This window comes from Spodoptera frugiperda, chromosome 17 (assembly GCF_023101765.2).
Source record: "Spodoptera frugiperda isolate SF20-4 chromosome 17, AGI-APGP_CSIRO_Sfru_2.0, whole genome shotgun sequence".
NCBI classification, from domain to species: Eukaryota; Metazoa; Arthropoda; class Insecta; order Lepidoptera; family Noctuidae; genus Spodoptera; species Spodoptera frugiperda.
The window spans coordinates 7,157,163-7,183,910 of NC_064228.1; the positions used below are offsets into that span (position 1 = coordinate 7,157,163).

General features: G+C 34.6%; 4 protein-coding genes across 10 annotated transcripts in view; 3 read left to right on the plus strand and 1 right to left on the minus strand.

Annotated features, from left to right (window-relative positions):
* LOC118276876 (GTP cyclohydrolase 1) overlaps positions 1 to 2,961 on the plus strand; it is a 30,445-nt gene extending 27,484 nt beyond the window's left edge. For all 4 annotated transcript variants that reach the window (XM_035595473.2, XM_035595474.2, XM_035595471.2 and 1 more), the window contains 2 exons: positions 422 to 538; positions 1,564 to 2,961. In XM_035595473.2, coding sequence (XP_035451366.1) covers positions 422 to 538; positions 1,564 to 1,693 — 247 coding nt within the window. In that variant the 3' untranslated portion in view covers positions 1,694 to 2,961. The remainder of the gene's footprint in view (positions 1 to 421; positions 539 to 1,563) is intronic.
* LOC118276960 (uncharacterized) overlaps positions 1 to 23,456 on the plus strand; it is a 265,349-nt gene extending 241,893 nt beyond the window's left edge. For all 3 annotated transcript variants that reach the window (XM_035595599.2, XM_050699963.1, XM_050699964.1), the window contains exons 2-3: positions 20,501 to 20,523; positions 22,581 to 23,456. In XM_035595599.2, the coding sequence (XP_035451492.2) occupies positions 22,587 to 23,414 (828 nt within the window). In that variant the 5' untranslated portion in view covers positions 20,501 to 20,523; positions 22,581 to 22,586 and the 3' untranslated portion in view covers positions 23,415 to 23,456. The remainder of the gene's footprint in view (positions 1 to 20,500; positions 20,524 to 22,580) is intronic.
* Positions 5,644 to 13,868, plus strand: LOC118276871 (uncharacterized). 2 transcript variants are annotated; one of them, XM_035595463.2, is made up of 2 exons: positions 5,644 to 5,786; positions 12,594 to 13,868. In XM_035595463.2, exon 2 carries the CDS (start codon positions 12,602 to 12,604, stop codon positions 13,598 to 13,600), a length of 999 nt encoding a protein of 332 aa, XP_035451356.1. In that variant the 5' UTR covers positions 5,644 to 5,786; positions 12,594 to 12,601; the 3' UTR covers positions 13,601 to 13,868. The 2 variants fall into 2 exon arrangements, with proteins under 2 accessions (XP_035451356.1, XP_050555916.1); XM_050699959.1 differs by lacking the exon at positions 5,644 to 5,786 and adding an exon at positions 7,822 to 7,981.
* On the minus strand, positions 15,660 to 25,735 carry LOC118276720 (uncharacterized). The gene is made up of 2 exons (XM_035595223.2): positions 25,508 to 25,735; positions 15,660 to 16,783 (listed from the first exon to the last, which is right to left on the minus strand). Exon 2 carries the CDS (start codon positions 16,763 to 16,765, stop codon positions 15,779 to 15,781), a length of 987 nt encoding a protein of 328 aa, XP_035451116.1. The 5' UTR covers positions 16,766 to 16,783; positions 25,508 to 25,735; the 3' UTR covers positions 15,660 to 15,778.
* Between the last annotated feature and the right edge of the window lie 1,013 nt (positions 25,736 to 26,748).

Sequence of the window (26,748 nt, forward strand, 5' to 3'; positions counted from 1 at the left end):
CAAGTAATATAATAACGCAAAAAGGTAAATGATGCTATCAAATAAGAAAAGTAGGTACGCCTCATAATAAGGCGAGCCTTTTACCTTTGTGAATACAAAGTACGATAAAACGACGTTTGAATGTTTACTAAATAACAACAGTTTTTCCTCTATTATAGTAATATTTATTTTATTTAAAGTGGACATTCTCCTACTATGAACTAGAAATTTTACTTAAAGTATCGTATTACTATTCTTTTTAAGAGTCAAACTTTTATAAACGCCTGGTACTTTATAAAGAGCAAACAATTGTCAACAATCAGTCCAACAAATAATAATTGGAAGCCGAAAAAATAGTCTTTGTCCCGTTCCCTCTTCTTCCTGATTGCATACCCCTCTCTTTTTCTAACAGGACTTAACAAATTCTCTTCCTCATTTCCAGGATCGTGGAGATCTTCTCCCGTCGTCTCCAAGTCCAGGAGCGCCTGACCAAACAGATCGCTATTGCTGTGACCCAGGCAGTCCGCCCAGCTGGAGTCGCCGTTGTCATCGAAGGAGTGTAAGTATTAAATCAACGATATCACATAGAATAATATGTCTTTAGGAAGGGTCTCCCATGCCCACATACATGCCCTTCGCTTCAAGCTTCCTTGTGCGAACTGCTAGGGAGTGTCAGACTCTTGCCGGAGTCTAAAAATCACCCTGATGGGTACTAACCTGGGTGTCTTCAAAGCCCGAGCCCTGTAAACCCGCTATGTAGTCCGCAGCTCTGGGTCGTTATCACATGGAATAATATGTCTTCAAAAGGACCCCGTGTCCAAATACATATTAGGATTCATTACAGTTAAATCAGCGAAAATTTTGTTGGCTAGACATTGCGACTGGTCGCTATTTCGAGACAGTTTCTGAACTAAGTAAGAACTTAGTAATCTAGAACACCAATTACTAGTTAATTCGAACGAAAACTACTAGATGGCACCACAATCGCCATTAGCTCGTTGAAGTTCATTGTAGTTCACGATTTACTCAACAGATGGCATAACTTGTATCTTCGTTAGTATTATTAATTTACTTTGTGAATTTTATCAGTATTTGTGACCCCCGTAGCCTTGGACTACTGTTTTTTTTTTCTAAACAGTAATCACACTTTTGTTATCACCTTTTTTATTGTTACTTTAGTTACATAATTATCTAATTAGTTATAATAACAAGTACAAAATGCTACATAGTAAGAATTGGACGTCAGTTTTACAATTTGCAGAATTATCTTTAACAACAAAAAGTCCGATATTTTTTTATGGTATAAGCCAGTAAACGTGCAGACGGATCACCTGATGGTAAGCAATCGCCGCCGCCCATGGGCACCAGAGGTGTTACAAGTGCGTTGCCGGCCTTTTGGGGATTAGGAATTAAAGGGTTGTTGGAAAATCGAGGGTTGGGAAGGGATGTAATTCGGCCTTCAGATTAGGGTTAATAGTTAATAGTTTAATAGTTTTGTAACTTTGTCTTATTCTATAAAAACTAAAACAGAGCCTCACAGAAAAAGCCTTTTCATAAATTAACTTTATTTTTCTTTATTTCTAGACACATGTGCATGGTGATGCGAGGTGTGCAGAAGATCAACAGTAAGACTGTCACATCCACGATGCTGGGAGTGTTCCGCGATGATCCCAAGACGAGGGAGGAGTTCCTTAACCTCGTGCACTCCAAGTGAGAAAGCGAGTCCATACCTCTCAAGTTGTCACGTCCATAATATTTTTTGCTACCTCATATTTTCTTAAAAATCTTTAAAAAAATTTTAGAACACCCTCTATGACACTTCTATGACCTTTCCCAACATTATTTCTTTTTTTAGTTTTACTTTCTCATTTTTTAGTTTAAATTTAATTGTGAAATATTTTTATTAAATTTATGCCAAAAAATATTACGGACGTTCAACTCCAACGCGCGGTTATTTAATAAGTTAATAGTTAAGTTATTATTGCTTTCTATTGCTCTATTTTTAGTAATTTATAATTACTAAAGAACAATTTTTATTCGTTAAACAACAAATGTTGCAGCTTATTCTTTGTTCCTTTTTATCATTATTTAATTTAAATTTCTTTTGCAATATAAAAATGATAATTAACAATAAAACTACAGACAAAAACAGTATTTATTACAACAAGAAATAGGTATTAATTTCTCGAAATAGACAAATAAAATACTGCCTTAGTTTAAATAATATAATGTTATATTATTTTGCTATTTCACTTTTTATTTTTAATTATTTTATTAATTAATTAAATAGCACAAAATATTTCATTTGAAATATAGGTACATGACAATAAAAAAATGACAAAAGAATATTTATTAATTTAAATTAAATATTTTAATGGGGAATGTGGTAACTAAATATATTGCCCAAACTTATCACATTTTCCATATTAAAATTATATTTTATTAAGAGAATTAGTACAAAAATATTATCTATATACTTAATATATAAAATGAAGAGGTTGTTTGTTTGTTTGGACGCATTTATCTCTAGAACTGCTGGTCCGATTTGAATAATTCTTTTTGTGTTCAAAAATTATGTAAATACGTAAATAACTTACGTCTTTGTCTGTTGATTCTGATTAAATTTGATATAGTGTACAATCACTGTATTTGCCAAAGGATATTTACTTAAAAATCCCGAATTCTCATTATACCACGCGGACGAAGTCGCGGGCCAAAGCTAGTTATAATATAAAATTGTTAAACTTTTATTGGACCAATTAGTTTAATTTTTTAAACAAAAATCTCAAGCATAAAATGGCTGATGTTTGACATTTTTGTGACAATTTTTTTATGTTTATTTTTTTAGTAATATATAATTATGAAAAAATGCTAAGAGCCGATGGTGTTGCCTTATACATAAAATATTGTGAATGTTCGAATTTTTGATATGTTTTAACTATATCATAATTTTATAAATAAATGTTTTTTATTTTAAGTTAATTATGCTTTTTATTCCCCCACATATACCTAAAGAACTACATAATATAATATTACACCTTTACCCTGAAAAGTAACTTTAGTAACATTGATTTATGTTTTAATTTTATTCTTCAAAAATAAAATCGAATAAATAAAACTAATATAAAAATCATTTTACATCTTTGCATTTATAATGTCAAACAGGAATAAGTATTTTGTTTTGTATATTTAACTAAATAGAAACCACAATTAATTGTCGATTAATATTTAATTAATACAAAAAATTATGCAATTTCAATTATTATTTTTCATTTTTCAGTTTTTTTATTTATTTTAGTTTTTATTTTTTTATTTTTTTATAATTAAATAATATCATATTATATTATGTTATAATTTTTTTGACTTTGCTTTTTTATGCTCATAATATGCTAATATTATTATTTTTTACCTATTTGAGCTATGGGGTCGACTCCCAAACTCAAAATTATCATTGATTTTATGAAGTTCTGAAAAGCACCGTTTATATACCTAATATACTTAATTTAAGTATTTCTTATAGAAATATACAATATTCTAGGTTATGTATGTATTAACCTCGACAACTTACAAGTGCTACTGCCAAGCATGGGGTTCGATTCCCGTGAGGTAAAGTATTAGTGAGTATTTTTATAAAATTAGTTTCATTCACAATAAGAAATCTGGAATTTTACCTGGTGAATGAAGTATAAAGGATGATGACGAGATATGAAAATGAAAAATCTATTTAGTCCGTCAGTAAGGTAATGAATAGATACCTATTTTTTTGTCATATAAGCTAAACACCTACTTTGATAAAACGTATCAATGTTTAGGAGTGGGAGCAAATTACATAATTTCTACATATAAAACTCACCTAAAAGAGACGACACAACACAGCAATGTCTGCCTGTCTATACGCAATAAACTCAAAAAACACTAAAAACATTTTTATAACACATATCATGTCGTGCCACACACGCAGCTCATGACTCTGCTCATAAGAGTCCTGTTGTAATTTGAAACTAGTCGAGCTTTTCTCAAAGGAGAAGATAATCTCTCAAAGAAAAAATATACCAATAAATCCGTAATTTTTAATTAGTTCAGTAAGTATGTCTCACATAAATAGTAAAATATAAAAAAAACGCTTCAGACAATTCTCATTACCATCTCGCTTTTATTGTCATAGGGTGGTCAGAATGCCATGCACCGGAGCGTCTCCATCCAAGTCCAATGATGGGAGGAACTCCAATCTAGAAATATTTATGACTGAATAAACTGATATTCTATCTTCATGGTTTTATTTCAAACACCACATAAGCTTAAAAATAATATCGATTTTACATACATACATACATATCGTCATGCCTTTTATCCCCGAATAGGCAGAGGTGCACTTTATGTCACGTAATGCCACTGTGTACACCTACTTTTCACAATTTATGTTGTAAGTCCCATGTAATAGGTGGTGAGCCTATTGCTATCGATTTTATCATTATGAAAAGGCCTATTGGATAAAAAAATACCTAAGAGCTTATTCGGATATATAATCCTATCACCTGATGGTAAGCAATCAGTTCGCTGCCCATGGACGGATCACCTGAAACACTAGAGGCGTTATAAATGCGTTGCTACCACACAACGGCCGTTGGGGGTTAAGAATTTTAGGATTGTTGAGAATTTAAAGAAAATAACCCCGCTAACCTCACTCACACGACGCAAATATTGTTTCACGCTGATTTTCTGTTAAGGCCGTGGTATCACTACGGTCGAGCCGGCCCATTCGTGCCGAAATATGGTAGAATTTTAATTTTATCAGATAACCACTAACCAGAATTTGTGCAACGGCACGGAAATTTCATAAACAAAACACGTAAAATACACAAATCAGTATTTCGTAACAAATTCTCAGATTCACACCTCACTTTACATATTGTTATTTATTTTTAATTTCCACATAATTTTGAGAATACTGGGAAAATAACAATATATAGTTATATTATAAGTAGGTAATTGCTAAGAAAATTATATACATCGTTATCAGTTATCATATCTGAATAATGAACTACTAACACACACAATAATAACAAGCATGTTGTTGATAGAGTAGAATGCATTTATCACCACGCTCACTCTTCCGGTGGGTATCGAAAGAGCTGACTACTCTTGACAAAGACTTAACAATAGCAACAGTGGACTATCTATGAGAAATCTCAACCTTTTAAACTGTGATGATGCCTATACCGCCGCGTAAAATATGGTAAGCTCTTAATTTATCCGGAAGTCCGGGATCCCGTGACGATCTCCGGCCACCGTAAGTGCGGGCCTGCGGACGGCGAGCAAGGGTAGCTCACCGCCCGGCCAGAACCAGACCCTCAAAGAGTTATCAGATCATCACAGATGCGGCCCAGCAGGCCTGGGGCTCGAAACCAGTAAGACCGCGGCGATTTTTAGTCAGTAAGAGTCTCACTCACTTTCTCTTTTGCCTCACCCAAGGCTAGAGTAATCATTGGATGATTTCCCCACTTATAAAAAAAGTATTATTATCTACTGAAAATTCTCAAAAATCCCGCAAAAAAACAATAAACAGCCAAGAAATATCTAGACCAAATCGATTTCCTAGAATACTACACTACACTCAAAATTTTACCAAAACTAAGGTCACGATTATGACATATGGTTAATATGGATACAATAAACAATTGATAAAATGCCAATTACATATAATAATATGACAGTTATCTTACTTCTATGAAAATGTATTTAGCTCAGTTGGTAACTTGTCAGTTGGTAGTCAGTTTTTAACTGTTCGTCAGTGCGCACGTTGACTGGTGAGCTATATTTTTTTTAATTTTTACACATCTGCATATTTTTTTACGCACCTGTGACTCCTCTGGTGTTGCGGGTATCCATGGGCGACGCTGATCGCTTACCATCAGGTAACTCGTCCGCTCGATTGCCACCTTTTCCATAAATAAAGCAACAACTCTTAAATTAATTTGTTACCTCTGGTGTTTCGGGTGTCCATGGGCGACGGTGTTTGCTTACCATCAGGTGATCCGTCTGCTCGTTTACCGGCTTATGCCATAAAAAAACAATAGCATGTGACAGTTCATTATTGGACTGTTTCTTCTTTACATAAAAGGGGTTTTGTTATGATCTCTACACTTAGAGATCGCGGTTTAAAAGGTTCGTGTTTATCAGAGTCTACCCAATATATATGTATGTACCTCATGTATATTATATACCTATGTACCTCAACTACATATATATATATGTTTTGTATGTTTGTTTATTTATTTGTCACTCCTTCACGGCTAAAGGGTAAATGATAAATGATATTTATTTTTGTAAATAGGTTACAATGTAACTCTTTTACACGTCAATCTCTTAAATAACTAGATGAGGCCGGCATTTCCTATCCGGATCAAATTTGGAACAGGGGTAGATTATGGTCAGGAATAACACATAGGCTACTTTTTATCCGGATGGGAGCTAGTATCCCATAAAACCTATATAATATATTGTAATACCTCATCTTAAGACACTAAACTTATAACTCTGCCTATACATTAAAAAATAACGTTTTATATATATACGAAATAGGATAGGATAGGTATATACGAAAATATAAAAAGGTGAAAAGTGGGTGTACATTGCATAGCGGCATTACATCCCGTAATGTGCACCTCTGTCTACCCCTTCGGGGATAAAAGGCGTGACGTTGATTGTGAGGTATATGTATATTATATTTAAGTTTCAAAGTATAATGTTTTGTGTTAGAAGATTATTTGCAGAGGTTATGTCAAAGATCATGTTGTATATGTAACGTAAAATCATAATGGTGGAGATACAAGACATTATTTATTATTGTACATAAATACAGAAATATCTAATATAACATAGAATTTCCTTGAATTACTTATATAAACATTATTAGTATACATTATTTTCTACCAAAATAAGTGATACCTACATACAAATATTTTTTTTATGTTTAACGGGTTTAAAATGTACGATCATCATTATGATCCGAAACTGCAGACTACCTAGCGGGTTACCGGGGCTCCGGCTCGAAAGGCAGGAGTAGGAACGGACGGAGTCGTTTTATAGGTCCCCGTTTTGGCTGGGACCCTTAATCTCTTATCAATTACTTATCATCAGGTGATCCGCCTACTCAATCCTGCCCTGTATCAATTTTTTTAATATTGAATTGAATGCCTCGTTGGTCGAGTGGTCGCAGGGAAAATTTCCAGTATATGGCATTAGGCTCACCCACTATTACATAACACACAGATAACACAAATGGTAAAAAGTGGGTGTACATTGTGTAGAGGGATTACGTGTCGTGATGAGCACCTCTGCCTACCCATTCGGGGATAAAAGGCGTTACATTGACGTTGACGTTGAATTGAATGCAAAATGTAACTATGTGTTGCTTGCAATTATTTATAGATAATTCTATATTATTATCATTATCTATGCGTCATATAAAAAATATACATACTTATATATTATCCGCGATTATGCGTTTTTCCGGGATTCTCTGTTATCTATGCAACTGCATTCAAATGCATATAATAATATGTATTAAACAACACTTATGTACTTTACAATTCAATTCGTTCTGAAATCATGATTTCCTTTTTTGCATCAAATCCATGAAATACAAAGAGAAGATGTCATAACTGGATTTCCCTTTAACATAATGCGTGACATTTTACGGGGAGCGCGTGACGTTACAAACTACACCCCTCTCTATTTTTCAACATGCAGTCCCAACAACACAAGAAAAATCTAGACCCAATCAATTTCCTAGAACTTTACACTAAAAGTCACAATTTTACCAAAACTAAGGTCACGATTATGACATATGGATATTGGATACAACAAACAATTGATAAAATGCCAATTACATATAATAATATGACAGTTATCTTATTTCTATGAAAACGTATTTAGCTCTGCTGGTAACTTGTCAGTCGGTAGTCAGTTTTTAACTGTTGGTCAGTGCGCACGTTGACTGGTGAGCTATATTTTTTTTTTATTTATGTACATCATCTCTCAAAAGTCCTTTAACGCACTTTTTGCCTCTGGTGTTTCTGGTGTCCATGGGCGGCGGCGATTGCTTACCATCAGGTGATCCGTATGCTCGTTTACCGGCTTATACCATAAAAAAACAATAGCCCGAGACAGTTCATTATTGGACTATGATTATTCTTTACATAAAAGGGGTTTTGTTATAATCTCCACACTTAGAGATCGCGGTTTAAAAGGTTCAGGTTTATCAGAGTCTACATAATATATATGTATGTACCTCATGTATATTATATACCCATGTAACTCAATTGTATATATGTTTTGTACGTTTGTTTGTTTATTTGTTACTCCTTCACGTCAAAACGACTGAAGGGTAAATGATAAATGTTATTTATTTTTGCAAATAGGTTACAATGTAACTCTTTTACACGTCAATCTCTTAAATAACTAGATGAGGCCGGCATTTCCTATCGGGATCAAATTTGGAACAGGGGTAGATTATGGTTTGGAATAACACTGGCTACTCTTTATCCAGGCTGGAGCTAGTATCCCATAAAACCTATATAATATATTGTAATACCTCATCTTATGACACTACACTTCTAGCTCTGCTTATTCATTAAAAAATAACGTTTTATATAGGCATAGGTATATGTATATATATAATGGTGAAAAGTTGGAGTACATTGTATAGCGGCATTACGTGCCGTAATGTGCACCTCTGCCTTCGGGATTAAAAGGCGTGACGTTGATGTTGAGGTATATGTATAGGTATATTTATGTTTCGAAGTATAATGTTTTGTGTTAGAAGATTATTTGCAGAGGTTATGTCAAAGATCATGTTGTATATGTAGCGTAAACTCAGAATGGTGGAGATAGAGCGAATTATTTATTATTGTACATACATTCATACATAAATATCTAATATAACATAGATTTTCCTTGAATTACTTATAAATATAAACATTATTTGAATACTGAACAAGTAATGTATACAAATATTTTTTTATGTTAAACGGGTTTAATGTGAATGTCACCAAGAATAAGAGTGTGTACCAAATATCAACTCAATTTGTCTTCAGTAAAGAGGTAAATTTTCATTGACAAAAATCGCGTATCACCAATCAACCCAAATCATTTGCTAGCAAAGAGTTACTTAGTGCTAGCTATTTTTTGTGAGTGGAAAATCATCCAATAATTTCTCCCGCCTTGGGTGAGGCGAGAGGGAGTGTCAGGTTCTTACTGACTAAAAACTACCCCGTTAGGAACTCCATCTCGAGCACATGCAACTATACTATTCGAAGAATATGGCCAAAATATCAAATAGGCCCCTTTTGCCTATTAAAAAGAGAAGTTCAGGTAACGAACCTCTTGACAGCGGCCCGTTTTGGCTGGAACCCTTATGGTCAAATACTCAAACGTCACTCAATTTTAAGACGCTCTCAAATATAGTTCTGTCCCTACAAATTCTTTGTAAATGAATAGTACGAGATTTAACTACAGCTTAAATTTGATTAGCCTTTCAGTATTCGGGCGTTAATCTATATATTAATACGTGATGCAAAAACTTTGGACCACATTTTACGAAAATTGCGCGGACGTAGGAGCATAAAATTTGGTATACTTATAGTTTATGTGTAGGAGAAGTGCATAGCGCTAATATTTTTCAAAAATAATGCTTATAAAGTACATTAAATCAATAAATAAAACATTACACACACATGCATAGTATCTGATCGTATTTGACAAAACGTCAAAATCGATAGACATTGCGATGATATTCTCACGTCTCATATGAAAAGAGTTTTATAAAAGAGTTTGAATTAAATAAAAATTATCCTTCAACGTACGTTAAGTGGTATTGTAAATTAAATCATATATGGTCGAATTTCGGCCACTAGGCGACCACTAGTAATAATAATCTTATCAATTACTTATCATCAGGTTATCCATCGACTCATTACCCGCCCTCTACCAATTTTACTCATATGGAATTGAATGCAAAATGTAATGATGTGTTGCTCGCAATTATCTATGGATAATTCTATATATTATTATCATTATCTACACCTCATATAAAAAATATACATTTATATCCGCGATTATGCATTTTTTCCGGGATTCTCTGTTATCTATGCAACTGCATTCAAATGCATATAATAATATGTATTAAACAACACTTATATACTTTGCAATTTAATTTCGTTCTTAAATCATGATTTCCTTTTTTGCATTAAAACTATGAAGCAAATTCAAAGAGGAGATGTCATAACTGGATTTCCCTTTAACATAATGCGTGACACTTTACAGGGAGCGTGGGACGTTACAAACCACGCCTCTATCTATTTTCCAAAATGCAGTCCCATACTACAAAAACGTTGCCAATTGTCTACATTTTAATGTGCCACTTTTTAAACACTTAACCTATCTACACCTTTTTACTTATTATAATCGTTGGACAGGACCCATTTGTATTGTCACAGTGCACAATCACATTATGGCATTTCCTCTTCGTGTTTGCTTCATGATCTAAATCAACGATCTTTCAAATTATTATTAGACAAATATTAAACCTTTTTTTATAGATTACCTAGTGGGTTTACCGGGGATACGGCTTGAAGGGCAGAAGTAAGAACGGGGCGGGTCAGTAAGAGTCTGACACTCCCTCTCGCCTCGCCCAAGGAGAAGACACCGGATGATTTTAAACCCTTAAAAAAAGGCTTTTAATAAAATCAGTAAAAATTATAGTTTGTTTCTAACCTAACCTAACCTAATAAAAAAATTGAGATAATATTTTAATTTTGACTGAGTTATCATTCTTATTGAAACATGTCCTGAACAAAACTGACAACCCTGGATCAAGTCCATCGTATTCCAATTCGCTGATAACAAGATGCATTCAAACTGGTCAGTAGTCAGTATTCAGTACAATTACTGTCAATTTCCTCTTTGCTCCATTCATTAGACTATTTGTCATCGATCTGCTATACATGGTACATGTTTATCGATGTATACTAGCAATTCGCCTCGGTTTTACGCGACTACTATTTCTAATTATTGACTGTTTCGTTGGTCCAGTCGCGAGTGCGACTACCGGGCAAGGGGTTTCGGGTTCGATTCTCGGGTCAGGCAAATTGTAGCTGGGCTTTTTTCGGCTTTTCGATCTCAGTAGTAGCACTGAAATTCTGTGTATAGTATACGGTAGCACCCGGTATATGGCAATAGGCTTACCCCCTACTATATGGGACATAACATAAATAGTGAAAAGTGGTTATACATTGCACAATGGCATTAGTTGCCGTAATGTGCACCTCTGCCTATCACTTTGAGCATCGGAGCTGCGGACTGCCTTAACGGAGCTTCCTCGTAAAGCAGGAATAGGAACGGCGTGGCTTTTAGTCAATTAGTTCTTTTTAGTCAGATTCATTTGCAGATTGTCTTAGATATCTAAGCAGATTACACCCGATTATTTAAAGAATTCCCAGTACCTGACCATAAGATACACAAGCCTTGGATCAAATCAATAGTCATGCATAGTATAATCAGCATTTTAAGTTGTAAACGAAATTTTAAACATAATCACAATTATTTATTATAACACCTATTTTTTTTAAGTCAAAGTTCACGCAATGCTATCTCCAGACTTCATGAAGTTGCCTATTTCGATTCGCAATCAGTGAGTTCAAGACACCGTACGATAATTTATACCAAAATATAATTTCTTAGAGGTAAAGTTTATCATTGGGGCTGATAAAGGAGAAACGGTTATGTAACTAAGCATTATTATGTAAAAACATTACTAATTTCACGTGGGAGAGCCATGCTTCGGCACGAATGGGCCAGCGGCTAGTAGGTACCTCTGACACTAATAGTATTTGACAATCGTCTAAATTGTACTAAATTTTCAATAAATTGCTCATTGCAATAAATTTTTAGTATTTCAAATTTTACAACGCCTCTGTTGGTCACCTGTGGAACATAAAATTTGCCATCCAAAAAATTTACGTCGTCGCTAGCGACTATCGACAATCGGGAGGAACTGACCGCTGACCCATTCGTGCCGAAGCACGGATCTTCCTCGTAAGGGTACTGCTCATGTGACATCACGGCCTCAAAAAACTAACATGAAACAACACTTTGTGTTGTCTTTCGCCATGTGATTGAAGTTTTAGAATCCTAATTCTTATCTCAAATTTGTAACCACCAAAAGGCCGGTACCTCCACACGGCCCTATCTTATGAAAAAAACTAAGTGCTAGCTTAATATCCACAGTACCCAGTTTCGCTGCTCTTAAATCTTAAATCTTCACGAATTTAACCATAACTTTAACAATTTTCTTCATCATCATACTATCCACTAATGATTAATTCTTAATTACTGAATGTATTTTTTTTACAAAAACACTCGTATAAGCATACCATTCCATTTAAGAACAAAATATTTTAGATCCCCACCTCCCGCACCAAAACATCCCTACTGATGATGAGCAGAGATGGCAAATCCATCTATGCAAACCTATTTTATCGGAATTAAAAGAACCAATATTCCAAAGTTGAACAAAGATCCAAAATTAATTTCTATTTCTTTCACATTTCCAGGTCCAAACATGAAGCTGCTTCTCTTCTTCACGGTCTCTCTCCTCGCGGGGTTAGTCTACTCCGCTCCAGCCTCTAGTAAAGAAGACGAAACTGTGGTGATCACCGAAGAGTTCTTCCCAGACGAACTCGCCATATACACTTTCGAACACGATCCTGTTAAAATCCTGACTCCATTGAACGCATTGAACTTTGAAGATGATGATGACGAAGAAAGTGATTCAGATTCTACCACAAGCTTCGTAGTACTAGCTGACAAAGATGAACAGGGAGGCAAGGTATACAAGGGTGTCTACTTACTCACAAATGGACAAGCAACGAAGATACTAGACAATGGTAAAGATGCAGCTGCTGCTAACGATGACACTAAATTAGTTTACTTCGCAGCCTCTGACGGCATCTACGTTTACAACGATGAAAAGAAATCAGCTGACAAATATGGTTCTTTAACTGACGACTTCATTGGCATCGCCAAAGTTAACGGCAGTGACACTATCTACGTTTTATCAGCTGACCACGTCGTTTACAAGGTAACAGAAGAAGGTACAAAGAAAGAAAAGATTGACCAAATTGTGGATGCTCAGCAGATCATCTTGGATTACGAGAACAACCTCTATTACTACACTAGTGACAAGACTGTCTACGTTTATGTAAATGGTGAAGTTAAGAAGATCAGTGGTCTTCCCGAACACGCATCTTACGTAGAGATCCTCAACCCAGCATTCGTCTTTGAGAACGGAGCACCAGTCATTGTTGACAACAAATCCTACCTTGTTTATGAAAATGGGACTAGTGAGCTTGGCGAATTCGAGTTCCGAGTGAAGCCTACAGCCTACTCCATGGAAGCTACTCTGATTCAATACTACGCTTACAACAAGAAAGTCTACGAATACAACATTTTGACCATCATTTTCAGTGAGATTTTGGATGAATTGAAGAAATACTTTGATGACAAGACTGATGCCATTCAAGCCATTGCTACAAGGTCTAGGAGCGATTTGCGCGCTTAATTTCTTTTGATAATACTCTCACGCCCGAATACTCAAACGCTACTCAATTTTAAGTTGTACTTAAATATCGTGCTATCTCTGTCATTTTATAAAGAATTGATAGTGACAGAACTACATTTGAGAGCGTCTTAAAATTTAGTAGCGTTTGAGTATTCGGGCATCAGTACTGTCATCTTGAAGAAGGCTTACGATCTTAAAAATGTCGATGCTATGAAAACAATAACAAACAAAAGCCTACTGTTGTAAAATATATTGTTATGGATAAGAATTTTTGTTTTATTAACCGACTTCAAAAAAGAAGGTTCTCAGTTTGACTTGTATGTATGTATGTTTGTGCGCGATTATCTCGCGTTTGGCTGAACCGATTTTCAGCGTAGTATTTTACAGATTTAAGAGGTTTAAGGGATATTAATGAAATTAAGAAATTGGAAGCGGTAAAGAAAATTGAAGTTGGTTCCCTTTTTTTACAAAAAATGATTTATTTTTTACATTATTCCAAATTATCTCTAGTCTTGTAGCACAAATTCTAGGGCCTTTTTATGGAAGAAAAGTGTCAGACTTGTACTAATTCAAACCAGTAGAAGTCCCGGAACCAAGTTGTCTAGTCTAAGTCTGCTATTACAATAGTTGCAAAATTATACCACATACATTTCATAGACTGTCTCGTGGTTGCAAGTGACTGCCAGACAAAAGGCTAGGATAGGTACTGGGCTTTTTTCAGATTTTCGAAAATTTCTCAGTAGTAGCACGGAGTCTGGAATTGTGCCCAGTATATGGTAATAGGCTCACCCCCTATTACATGAGACTTATAACACAAATAGTGAAAAGTGGGTGTACATTGTATAGCAGCATTACTTGTCATAATGTGCATCTTTGCCTACCCCTTCGGGGATATAAGGCGTGACGTTGTGAGTGTGTGATAATTATAATACTGATCACAAAAAAATCACAGAAAGATATCAAGTACTTTATTTATTATGCTCAAAGTTTATCCTAAGCCACTTACTTATAAAAATAATCTTATAAAATTAGCACTTATAAAAATAAATCTATGTAAAACTTGCACTCTTATTTCGATTGACATAATCAAATTAAGTATATACAATATACTTCTGATATATAAAATTTCCATGTCACAATGTTAGTTACCGTACTCCTCCGAAACAGCTTTACCGATTTTTACCAAATTTTATATGCGTATTCAATGACTCCGAGAATCGCCTACTATCTATTTTCCATGCCCCTAAGTGATAAGGATTATTCACCCTTAATTATTTACGATTTTTGTTTTTTTGTAGTATGTAAATAAAAATCTGATGAGATGGCGGTATTACGATAGCGATTAATTTGGTATATTATTATTTCAAATCATCATCATCATCACCATGTTCATTAAAGTAAGTAATACCGAATTTGATTTTAAAACCACGATACGAGTACAAAGAGATGAACAATTTGGACACGTTGTTGTAGTATCACACCGATAGAGATGGAAAATAAAGAGGGGCATCGTTTATAACGCCTGGTCGAAAGATCCTTTTTCTTAAGAAACTTTCCCTAAAATGCTATCAAATGGGTCCTTGATCAAGCAAAGGTTGGGAACCACAATATGAAGAAGGTACAGCTCAATAACTCACACATTTACATTCCATAGAAAAAAATATATAATGTCTACATATTATAATACGTTTTATAAATCTATGCGTCAATTAATAACACAATATTAGTCATCTTCCCGAATGGAAAGGTATTGAAAAACAACATTTAAAGTACATTAACTTTGCTACAAAGAAATGTCAAAATATTGTCTGAAATATCACTAAAGGTAAGCGTCCACAGGCCCGCATCGTACGCATCGCACGCAACAGATTTTAGTATGTCTTGCATAGAAACTCATACAACTACCACTGATACGCATCGTACGGACCATTCATCGGCAATGACTACATGCGATGCGTACCGATGACGTCAAAAAATTTGAGTGAAAGTGGTATCGGCAATCCAATTGCTGATACTCGCGTCGGAAATCCTATCGCTATCGATACAGTGGACGCAATCTGAAAAATTAATCCGTTTGACGCGATCCGTCCGATGAGTACGATGCGGATCTGTGGACGCTTACCTTAAACAGCGAATTAGTCAACTAGTCAGTCCTTTATAGAATTAAACACATTTATCCTATCCATCTTTAGTGAATCCAAATATACTGTCTTTCGCTGTTTCTATGATCGACATGATAATCTTAGTTACATCCTTCGGCCACTCCGTAGCGACACCAAACATTGATCTGATTAACACTTCCATTACATTAAATTCATAAATCTTTCCATTCACAGCAGCTACAAGATACAAGGCAGCATCCACACTGAACGCCGAAGGCTTCTCTTTAATCGTCAAATCCTTTTTTTCATAAGTCCCATTTGAATATAAGATGTGCAAGTTACCATCACCAAAGAATGGTATACAATTCTCCATTATGAATGCAGGTCTTAGCAGTTTTATCTCCTTGAAATCTTCAATCACGCTGGCTGTTAGACTTAAGACATTACCATCACTTTTAATTATATGAGGCATCCTATCTCCACAAGACACATAGTAGATATTATTCGAAGTATCTAGAACAAATTCCATAGCACAGCCAATGCTTTGCATTCTAGTTTTTACCGTCCCATTCTTTTCTATCTTATAAACTTTATGTTCACTGTTGAGTATATAAATAGTATCACTTCCATTAGCTTTCTGTAGTTGAATAATATCATCTCTGAAGGGGCCAAATTTTTTAGCTGATAGAGTATCTGGATGGTATTTGTAAAGGCCGTCTTTTGCACCGAAATAGATGGTCTTTTCGAAGCTGTAGTCTGCTGTGGAGTCTCTCCCTCCTTCAAGAATTTCGTAAGCTGCAAAGCCTTCTAGTACGTAAATGCAGCTGCCTCCTTCAGATTTTGGGTCTGCTACGGTGAAGAAGATTGAGGGGATGTCAGAAGATTCTGCTTGAAGATACTTCTGGCCATCAGCAGGGACTAGAAGCTTGGTGATATTAAAGCTTGATGAGAAGATAATCTGTTCTTCTCTGAACATTGTCGTCGTATTCTTCTGTGGGGGCTTCACGAATTTCGTTGTTGCACATAATGTTATTAGTATTGATATCAGATATATTGGCTGCATCGGTGATGGTTGATGGATCTGGAAAGAGTGAAATGGAATACTTTAAAATATGGCGGTATATACCTACTGAGCTTGGTCGTATAGTGTAAGTCAAGTCATTTAAGTGTGGGAAAGCCATGTTTTGGCACGAACAGGCCGGCTCAATCGGAGTAATACCACAGCCTCACAGAAAACCGACGTGAAACAACGCTTGCGTTGCGTGAGTGAGGTTACCGGAGGCCCAATTACCCCTCTTCCCAATCTACCCAATCTTCCCAATCCCCGATTCCCCAACAACTCTTAAATTCCTAACTCCCAAAAGGCCGGTAACTCACTTGTAACGCCTCTGGTGTTTCAAGTGTCCATGGGCAGCGGCGATTGCTTACCATCAGGTAATCCGTCTGTTCGTTTACCGGCTTATACCATAAAATACTTCATTCGCAACAATAGAGGCAAGAATTAACGATCATTTACGAAGTAGAAAAAAAAACACAAAAATCAATTAAAGTTGATTAAATCACTGAACTTGGAAAAGTCATTGACCGACAAACCAACCAAACTGACTTTGGCCGGAATTCCAGGCATACTCCAAACTCCTGAGTTTCCTCCGGTACTCAAAGACCTTCACCGGCCCCGGCATACATGTAAACACACGCGTCATGGCTCGCGATCACAAGTTATACAATAGAAGCACGCAATTGTGTGACGACGCGTGAAAGAAATTGTGTGTGTGTACATTGTGTGTGATCGGACGTGATTTTCTTTTTATTGTGAGGAGTATTTTTTTTTGTGGTTGGTGTTTGGGTTTTTTTTTTATAAATCTCTTACTTTTAATATTATGATGATTGGAAGTTATTCATATTTTTAATTACATAAACAAAATATTTACACTACAATTACTTTGTTTTATAATACGTTGTTGACTGTCTTGTTTGTGTGCAAATGTAATTAATTGTTGAACTTAAGATCATGAGGTGGATTCCAAGTCTAACTTCGCCCTGGGTTAATCCTGGACAGACCTCGAATCCTAGTCCTTACTAGGATTTTCAGGAGTGCTTTAACAAAAATATAGCATAAGTCCAGGTGCACCGCGTGTTTCTTCAAAAAACTTTAACTTTTATTTAACAAATCATTCTTCCATGTTAGCATCGTGGTAGCTTATTATCATCCTTATTTTGATTAGATTGGTTGAGAGTAACACAGCTTAATTTATTGAAACCCAATTTTGTGTTACAATCGGCAGAATTGTTAATTTTTGGGTGAGGATAATGACACCGTTAACGTTTTGTGATTTTTTTTAAAAATCACCCATCCGTACCAAACACAATCTGATGAATTTCACGGTGTTTTTTTAAACCGAAAAGCCGGCAATTGTCCTTTAAACCCTTGGGATGGAATACGAATCCTACAGCTCAGCAGTGACAATTGCAACTCTTCAACCAACCAAGCACTTATACGATACGTCAAAAATAGGAAATCGTCAATATTCAAAACACGTTATACAATGTAAACACACCCGACACTTCCTTCCGTAACTAGATATATAGCAGTAAACACAAGCAAAATAAACATTTACTAAAACACAACAAACTAACAAACAAGCTAAATTAAATTTAATAATAAATTATTTAAAATTAAATTATATATAACATTTGAGCAATTTCTTATAAGTTATTTATACAATTTGAGCAATTAATTACTTATATTTTATTTTATAATTATTATAAATAAAAGTGAAAACGTGTATTGAGTTCAATTTTGTTTATTTATTAAAGTGAAAGTGAGTTTTTATAATTACATTTTATAAGTGGCAGTTATAAAATAAGGTATATTTCGTTTTATATTGTATTACTGTAATTTATTGCTTTGTTGTTTAAATACTTAGTTGCAATTGCGACTGTTAATTAACTAGGTGTAGATTCGATTCCCAGTTAAAGTACTTATGACGGGTCAGAATGCGACAAGACTCACTTCAATAGTTCGAATAGACAATTCGATTTGCAAGATTGGCGCGATGGCTGGGTAAACGGCTATCGCGCAACGTGTAGCGGGTTTGATTCCCGCACGGAAAAACTCTTTATGTGATCCACAAATTGTTGTTTCAGGTCTGAGTGTCATGAGTATAAGAACTTGTATGTTTGTAAACGCACCCATGACACAGGATAATATCACAGTGTGCAGCAAAGTTTAAAAAAAAATAAAAAAGTGCATAATTACTAATAGAGTAGGTGAGTAAGTACTCACCCCTTATTACATGGGATACATAACATAACTAATGAAAAAAGGATGTTACATGACATATCTGCACCTCTGCCTACCCCATAGTCAATAAGAAGGCGTGATATTTAGTTATGTTATTATTTTTAACGAAGAATTCTGAGAAATAATATTAAATTGTGCCGAATGTGTAAATATGGAGATAACGTTACATAATGTAATACCGTATCATATTCATATGCACATAAGGCCAGAAAAATGGGACAATCAGCCATTTTTATTTATTTAAGTGTGGGAGAGCCATGCTTCGGCACGAATGGGCCGGCTCGACCGGAGTGATACCACGGCCTCACCGAAAACTGACGTGAAACAACGCTTGCGTTGTATTTCGTTGTGTGAATGAGGTTACCGGACGCCCAGTTACCCCCCTTCCCAATCTTCCCAAACTCCGATTCCCCAACAACCCTTAAATTCCTAACACCCAAAAGGCTAAAAATATCTACCGTTAATAAATACTTTGCCCCACATGGGAATCAAATACCTACACCACTTTTTTTGAGGGGGGAAAATCATCCAATGACTTCTCTCGCCAGGGCGAGGCGAGAGGGAGTGTCAGACTCTTACTGACTAAAAACCACCCCGTTCCTACTCCTGCTTGTCGAACCGGAGCCCCGGTAAGCCCGCTAGGTAGTCCGCAGCTCCGGATCAGGCATCAGCCCTACTGGGCCCCATCTGTGGTGGAACACCTACACCACTTGGTTGTCCATTAATTTTGCACGGACATGTAAAACCTACTATCATCGAATGCGGAAGTCTTATCCCACATTTTAATTATTTTCAACTATTCGTATAATGCCCGCTGCCCCATTTCGATAGAAGTACATTCAACCCAGTGTACCAGAACAAGGTTTTGATATAAACATATTATATTATACATATACATACTAGCTTCTGCCCGCTACTTCGTTCGCGTTGTATATTAATTTTAGGAAGAATTATTTTTGATCAATTTCCCAAAAAAAAAATCTATACTAGCTTCTGTCAGCGGCTTTGTCCGCGTTCCCATGGAATAAAAAAGTATTAAATATCTTATCACGCAAATCTGCTCATACCCTGTCTGTATACCAAATTTCATCAGAATCCGTTCGTAGTTTCAGAGTGATTGACGAAAAAAAACATCCTAACTCAGGAAGTTAATTACAAAAAAACTTTCACATTTATAATATTAGCGTGATATATTGCCCACGTCTATTAGCTATACAATAAAAATAGTTTCAATATAATCTGTTTATTAGTTCCGGAGATTAGCGTGAGCAAACAGACAAACATAGAAACAGTTTTCTTTTCAATTACGTACATAGTACGATAACAGTAGATTATAATGTTTTTCAAAAAAAAAATAATGTACAGACACACTTTCAGTATTGTTTTGTTATTATTATTTTTATATATGTATATATTAATATAATTATGTATATCTATGTTTATAACAAACAGTAGTGTATGTGAGTTCTTAGAAGACAGTTGTGAGTTTCATTTAAAATTAATAATATTTAAATTAGGTGAGTGAATTTAAGTTTTATTTTTTATCTTAACAATAATAAATGAGTGCTTTTTCCTCATAATGATAGGCTGAAGTTAATTTATAAAAAAAATATTGATTGTTATGTTATTGTTATTATATACATAGTTATATTATGTTAAAGAGCAAGGTTATTTCTAGGTATTTATAGTCGGTTGGGATAGATCTAGAAATCTAGACTATAGCTCTTTATTAACAGCCTATAAGCCACTGTTAACCAATGGCTTCTTCTCACACGAAGAAGGTTTGAGCATTAATCACCACGCTTGCTCAATGCAGGTTGGCGAATTCAAACTTATAATTAGAAATTATAAGCCCAGGTTTCCTCACGATGTTTTCCTTCACCGTTGTCAGTGGTGTCTAAATAATCTTAAAAAGCACATATAACTCGGAAAAAGTCACATTGGTACTTGCCGTTGGTAGGTTTCGAACTCGCACCATATAATATTAACACTCAATACATGAGAAGCAGGCGACTTCAACCTCCGGGCCACCACGACATTTAAATATAAAATATAATAAGTCTATTATAAAGTACTTATATTGTATTGTATTTTCAAAATACCTTTTGTTATATATATTATACATTACTGTTTAAACTAAGTTAAAAGACCGGAAATTATCTAATAACTTATCTAGTGTAGTGGGTGTTGATACAGGTGATGGTTTTCGCTTACCATCAGGTAATCTGTTTGCTCGTTTGCTTGTCCTATACCATAAAAACGTGTCTTTAATATTTGTAACGAGTGAAAATATATACATATATAAAAATCGTAAACATAGCCGTTATACGCTCTAATAAATAATAATACAGGGGTCAATGACCTGATTCGTAGCTGCGGACTACCTAGCGGGTTTACCGAGGCTCCGGTTCAAAAAGCAGGAGTAGGAACGGGGTAGTTTTTAGTCAGTAAGAGTCTGACACTCCCTCTCGTCTCGTCCAAGGTGTCAGAAGTCATTGGATGATAATCCCTCCTTAAAAAAAAAGCGGGTCAATGACCACATCTGTTCGAAAACTAATAATCGGCCGCTGTCTTATATAATTTTTTTGAAGGGTTATTAATTTAATTATAATATTCTACAACATAATATTTAAAACTTAAGTAGTTCAATTTTTGAAATTTTATTTAAAATTTTCGTTAATTATGTGACAATTTTTTAGTCTGAAGTTAAACACGACTCAAAATATAATGAACTTTATTTACTTAACATAGGAATTAAATTGGAATAACATCACGTATGTCATTATTTGGCTTAAGTGCCTAATTAAGGATTAATTGAAATAAATGCTTTGAGTTTGACTTAGACTTTGTCTGTCAATGGTCTCTCAGGAGTCGTTGTTGATGATGATGATGATATATGAGCCATATTACTAAGGGCTACTGCATTTTAGCTGAGCACTAGCCTTTTTTAGATTATTTTTTTATTTATTTCTAGTTTTGCCAGTACTATGAGTATCTTACAATGGTGCAAATAAACAATTTTTCTTTCTTTCTTACTTCTTCTTTCATGTATACAAGTGAGGTAAAGTTTAGTCTAGTATAAGTATCTAGTATTGATTTTATCTCATTGTATTTATATCTGTAAACAACAGCATCCAACGTGACCCTGTGCACATGAGCTCAGATAACTAGAGGTTACTCACACTTAGTAAACAGTTTTAACTGATATTTATTTTAAGTACGTTCCAAATACGAGTTATCTAGAAATTTCTTTTTGTCTTGGATTTTTTTTTTGGACAGTAAAGAAATATAATGTAGTGATACCTAATTTAAGAATAGACATTTCCCTTCATCGATTAAAAAATCTGTGATTTTCTTCTGTCTCGAAAACGTTTACAAATATAATATCTCATACATCTCATTTCACTCAGACCCGGAACAACTATTTGTGGATCTTTAGTCTACAAGTCAATATTTTGAGTGTGTAGTGTATATTTTCTCATAATCAATAAACATGCTTGCAATACTTCCATCAACGAATCAGATTTCATCACAAGCACACTGAAAACTAAACTTTAACGTTTTCTCATTACAGATCAAAATGCTGCTTCTACTATTCCTGACAATAATTGGGACGGTTTACTCTGAAAACTGTTCGTATATATACAACGGATCGCCATATGATAGAACAGCAGTTTTAACCATAAAAGGATTACCAACGAATCTAGTGATTAATCCAGTTAATGATGATCTTCACTTTACATTAATAGACCTAGACAGTCTACAGAATGACAGGGTTCAAACTAAAATGGACCAATACGTTTTCAGCCAAGGCCAGCCAATCAAAATTGATAATGTAAACGGACAAGCAGCTGCAGTAGACGTAAAGAATAAGAAGACTTACATAGCCAGTGACGATGGACTTTATTACTTAGATGAAGGCAATAAAGCTCAATTTCAAAGTCTCAAAGACGATGATATAGTTCAGCTCTTTAAACCGCCAAGCGACGATAAGTTATACGCAGTTTTGTTCCCAGAAAACGAAGTATTTGTAATTGATATTAAAAAGAATGAAAAGAAGAAAGTTGAGAATGTTCCCTGCGCTTTCATTCTAGCAGTTGATGCTCAAGAGAATATTTATTACGAATGTGATTCTAAGTATGTGAAAGTTATTCTGAAAGGCTTTCAGGAACCGATAGAGTTTGTGGGGATAGCTAAGAATTCTGCTAGGGCTATAGCCGTGGATTCGTACAACCGAGTCGTTTTGGCAACCAACGATGGTCTGTATTGGGTGAGGCCTGACAATATTATCCCAACCAAATTCATGGATCTGGACTTTGTGCCATCTGGTTTGGCTTTTGACTATGATGATATCTATGTTGCTGCTAGCGGGGTTATTTACAAGTACAGTGCTGGTGGTTGTAAATGAATAATTAATGATTTTGTATAAGTAAATGTTGTTGAATTTTGATTGTGCTTTATTTTCCATACCTAAATTAAGAGTTACATATACACCTATGGAGTTTCTTGCTCGTTCTTCTCCATAGGAATCTACACTTTGAAACGAGCCAATAGCTTCACTAGAAGACTAACCGACACACGGACATTTTGTTTTCTTTATATTGTAATATTTGCTTTGACGTTCAAAAGTGCCTTCCCGGTATATTTGAAATAAATATTTTTTACTTTTGAGTGTTATATTATATAACATCCAGTTATGTTATCAAAACCATTTAAGAAACTGATTCTGATCTATCTATCTATTATTGATTCGATCTCATTTCTTAAATCTATCAGTTATGTTATGACTACCCAACTAGCACAGACAGGCTGCATAAGAGTTGTATTTGAGTTTCCTTTTAAACTAAAAGCTGTACAGTCAGGCTGTACAAAGGCTGAATAAGCGCTTATACAGCCGTTATAATCGTAAAAAGGGCCCAAATTATACAGCTTATCGCGTTAGTACAGCTGTATAATAACTGTACAAGAACAAGATAAGCTGCTTAACAGCTGCATTAGAGCTGTTGTGTGGTATCGGAGGAAACCAATAGATTACAGTTGACCTCTTGTAAATACCGTGTAAAGATAATAGTTCAAAATCGGTTTTTGAAGAGAATTTTAGATGAATACAAAAATAAAGTACTTAATTGTAATTTATTTTTCCCTCCGGAACTTATTGTGACAAATGGCAACCATTTCAGTTGCTGTTGTTATTGTGTAAAGTATTGGAATTTTTAGTGGTGGCACTTGGCTAATACATGAGGTGAACTTCAAGTGCCGATTCATATTTATTGTGAACCTATGCATATATTTTAACTAAATTTTCACGGGCCGGCAAAATAATCAAGCAAACATTACAGAAAACATCAAAAAAGGTAAGTGAGTGCGTTTGTTTTTGAGGTTAGAATAAGAAAATGTAATTGAAATAACTAACCAGAGGACAAAAATAACACAGTTTTATCTTATAATCATGATTTGGATGTGGCTGTGGCCAAATAATGACTAAAATCCCTTTATTGTTATTTTATTTTTGTCTTTATTTAATTACAAAATGGCGAGAATTTAGAACAGCCTAAAGAGTATTGACAGTGTTGTATAGTCTTATAGGCTGTACTACATAAGATATGAATTCTACAATGCAGCGATTAGTTCTTAATCAGTTTTATAATAGAATATTTGTATTATTTATTATTACCAGATCTTTTCCTTTTTTTCCACATACTTATTGATTTTAATTTAGTTTCACTGCTAGCTTTCACTAAATGAATCTGCTAAAGAACTGTGCTGACAGCTGTCAGTTAAAAAGACTAAAGCTGTACCTGTGGCTAGTATTTATTTTTTTAGTGTTATTATATTCTCACAAACAGAAATTATAAAACTAGTGTATTTATAATAGTCTACAATTAAGCCATTAAAAAGAAGTTCAAGATTCGAGTCACTAAAAAAGACTAAAGCTGTATTGTAGCTGGTATTTACATTTTTAGTATTATAGTACCTTCTCTGACAGAAATTATAAAACTAATGTAGTTACAATGGTCTACAATTACGCCATTAAAACGAAGTTCGGTAACGGTGTTGAAGTGTACCATTGTACAGAAAAATGTATCGGGTGAGACAATGATAACACTTAGAGCTGTAATGGGGAAGTTATCTCATACAAAATACAGCCTTTATACAGCTTTAAAGATAAAACACTACTTGAAGTGTCACACAATACTTCAAGTGTTATTATAGAATTTTGGTATTCTATTAAGACACCCTAAGCTTAAACCGATTCCATAATACAGTCTTTATAAAGATTGAGCTGTATAATAACTGATAATCCCCTCTTGTAAAGAGAAAATAATTTTTTGACACTCTTGTAAGTCTCTTAAAGAATTATAAGTTTTAAATAGGCTGTTTTATGGATGATACCAACGCTTGTGTGCTGCTTGGGCTACCATCTAGTTTAGTCTAGTAAGAATCTAGTCAACCTGAGATGCTACAAATTAATTACATATTATAGAATATTACAGTACGTACCTTGTTTTCCAAACTTCCCTTTACCTTCCAGTTCTGACAAAGGGCTTGCAACTAATGCCTAAGTTTCTAGACTATGCACGGTTTATTTTTTTGAATGAATGATGTGATCCCTTTTTGATGATACACAAATTACATCATTATTAGACATAAAGAATTATATTAGTGTATAGAGGGTGTTGGGATTTTGATGTCGTGGTTTGGAAAGTAGGTCAAATAGGGATCATACATCGTCAGCATCATCATCAACAACAGCCCCTGAGAAGCCACTGATGGACAAAGTCAAAGTCAAACTCAAAGCATTTGTTCCAATTAATTCTTGATTAGGCACTTTTGAAACGTCAAATTCAATAGGGATGATGACGGGGTATGAAAATTTAAAATCTATTTAGTTAGTTAAGTAATATTAGACACATATTTTTTATTTTGTCATATAAAATAGCAATACTTAGATAAAACGAATCGAAGTTTAGGAGTGGGTGCAAATATAGTAATTTCTAGTAATAGTCATTTCTACGTATAAAACGTACATAGAATATGCGATCGAACACGCGATATTTCAAATCAATATAATTATCTTCGAAAGTATTTGTTTCCGTAAGAAAATAAAAATACGTGTCTAATATTTTAAAATAATCTACAAGACGGACATTCCCTATTTCCCGACGAAATATAAGATAAATTCTTCGCCAGTTATGTTATGAGTTCCATATAAGTTGAATATTTTCATTACATACTTTATGATACTGAATACTATTCCAAAATCTGTTCGGTCGCACACAATATATTATGGCGTTTTGACCTGCTTACATAAAGTCAGTCTAATAAATAAAATGATCGAAATAAAAGAAACTGAAGATTGGAGAGGCCTATGTCCAGTAGTGGATGAGAACAGGCTGATAATGATGATGATGAAAGGAAAACGGTTCGAAAAACTTTAACACACAAATTACAACAGAAATTAGCTAACAACACCACTTCAAGCTGTACGATCTAAATCTGAGATTAATCAAATCCTGGACTCATCATCTAATCATCCAAAATAGATCCACAAGCTGCAGAATTGGTAGAAGTAAGACAAAGTTTTAAACTAAGATGCATCTTAATTTGATAATGCTTAAGTATGCTTATACATTTAAATAAATAATAAAACCTGAAAAAATAAAGATGCTTCTTCATACGTTTAAGAAACATCAGCAATCGATTAGGGGGGAATTGGGCTTCCGGTAACCTCACTTACACTA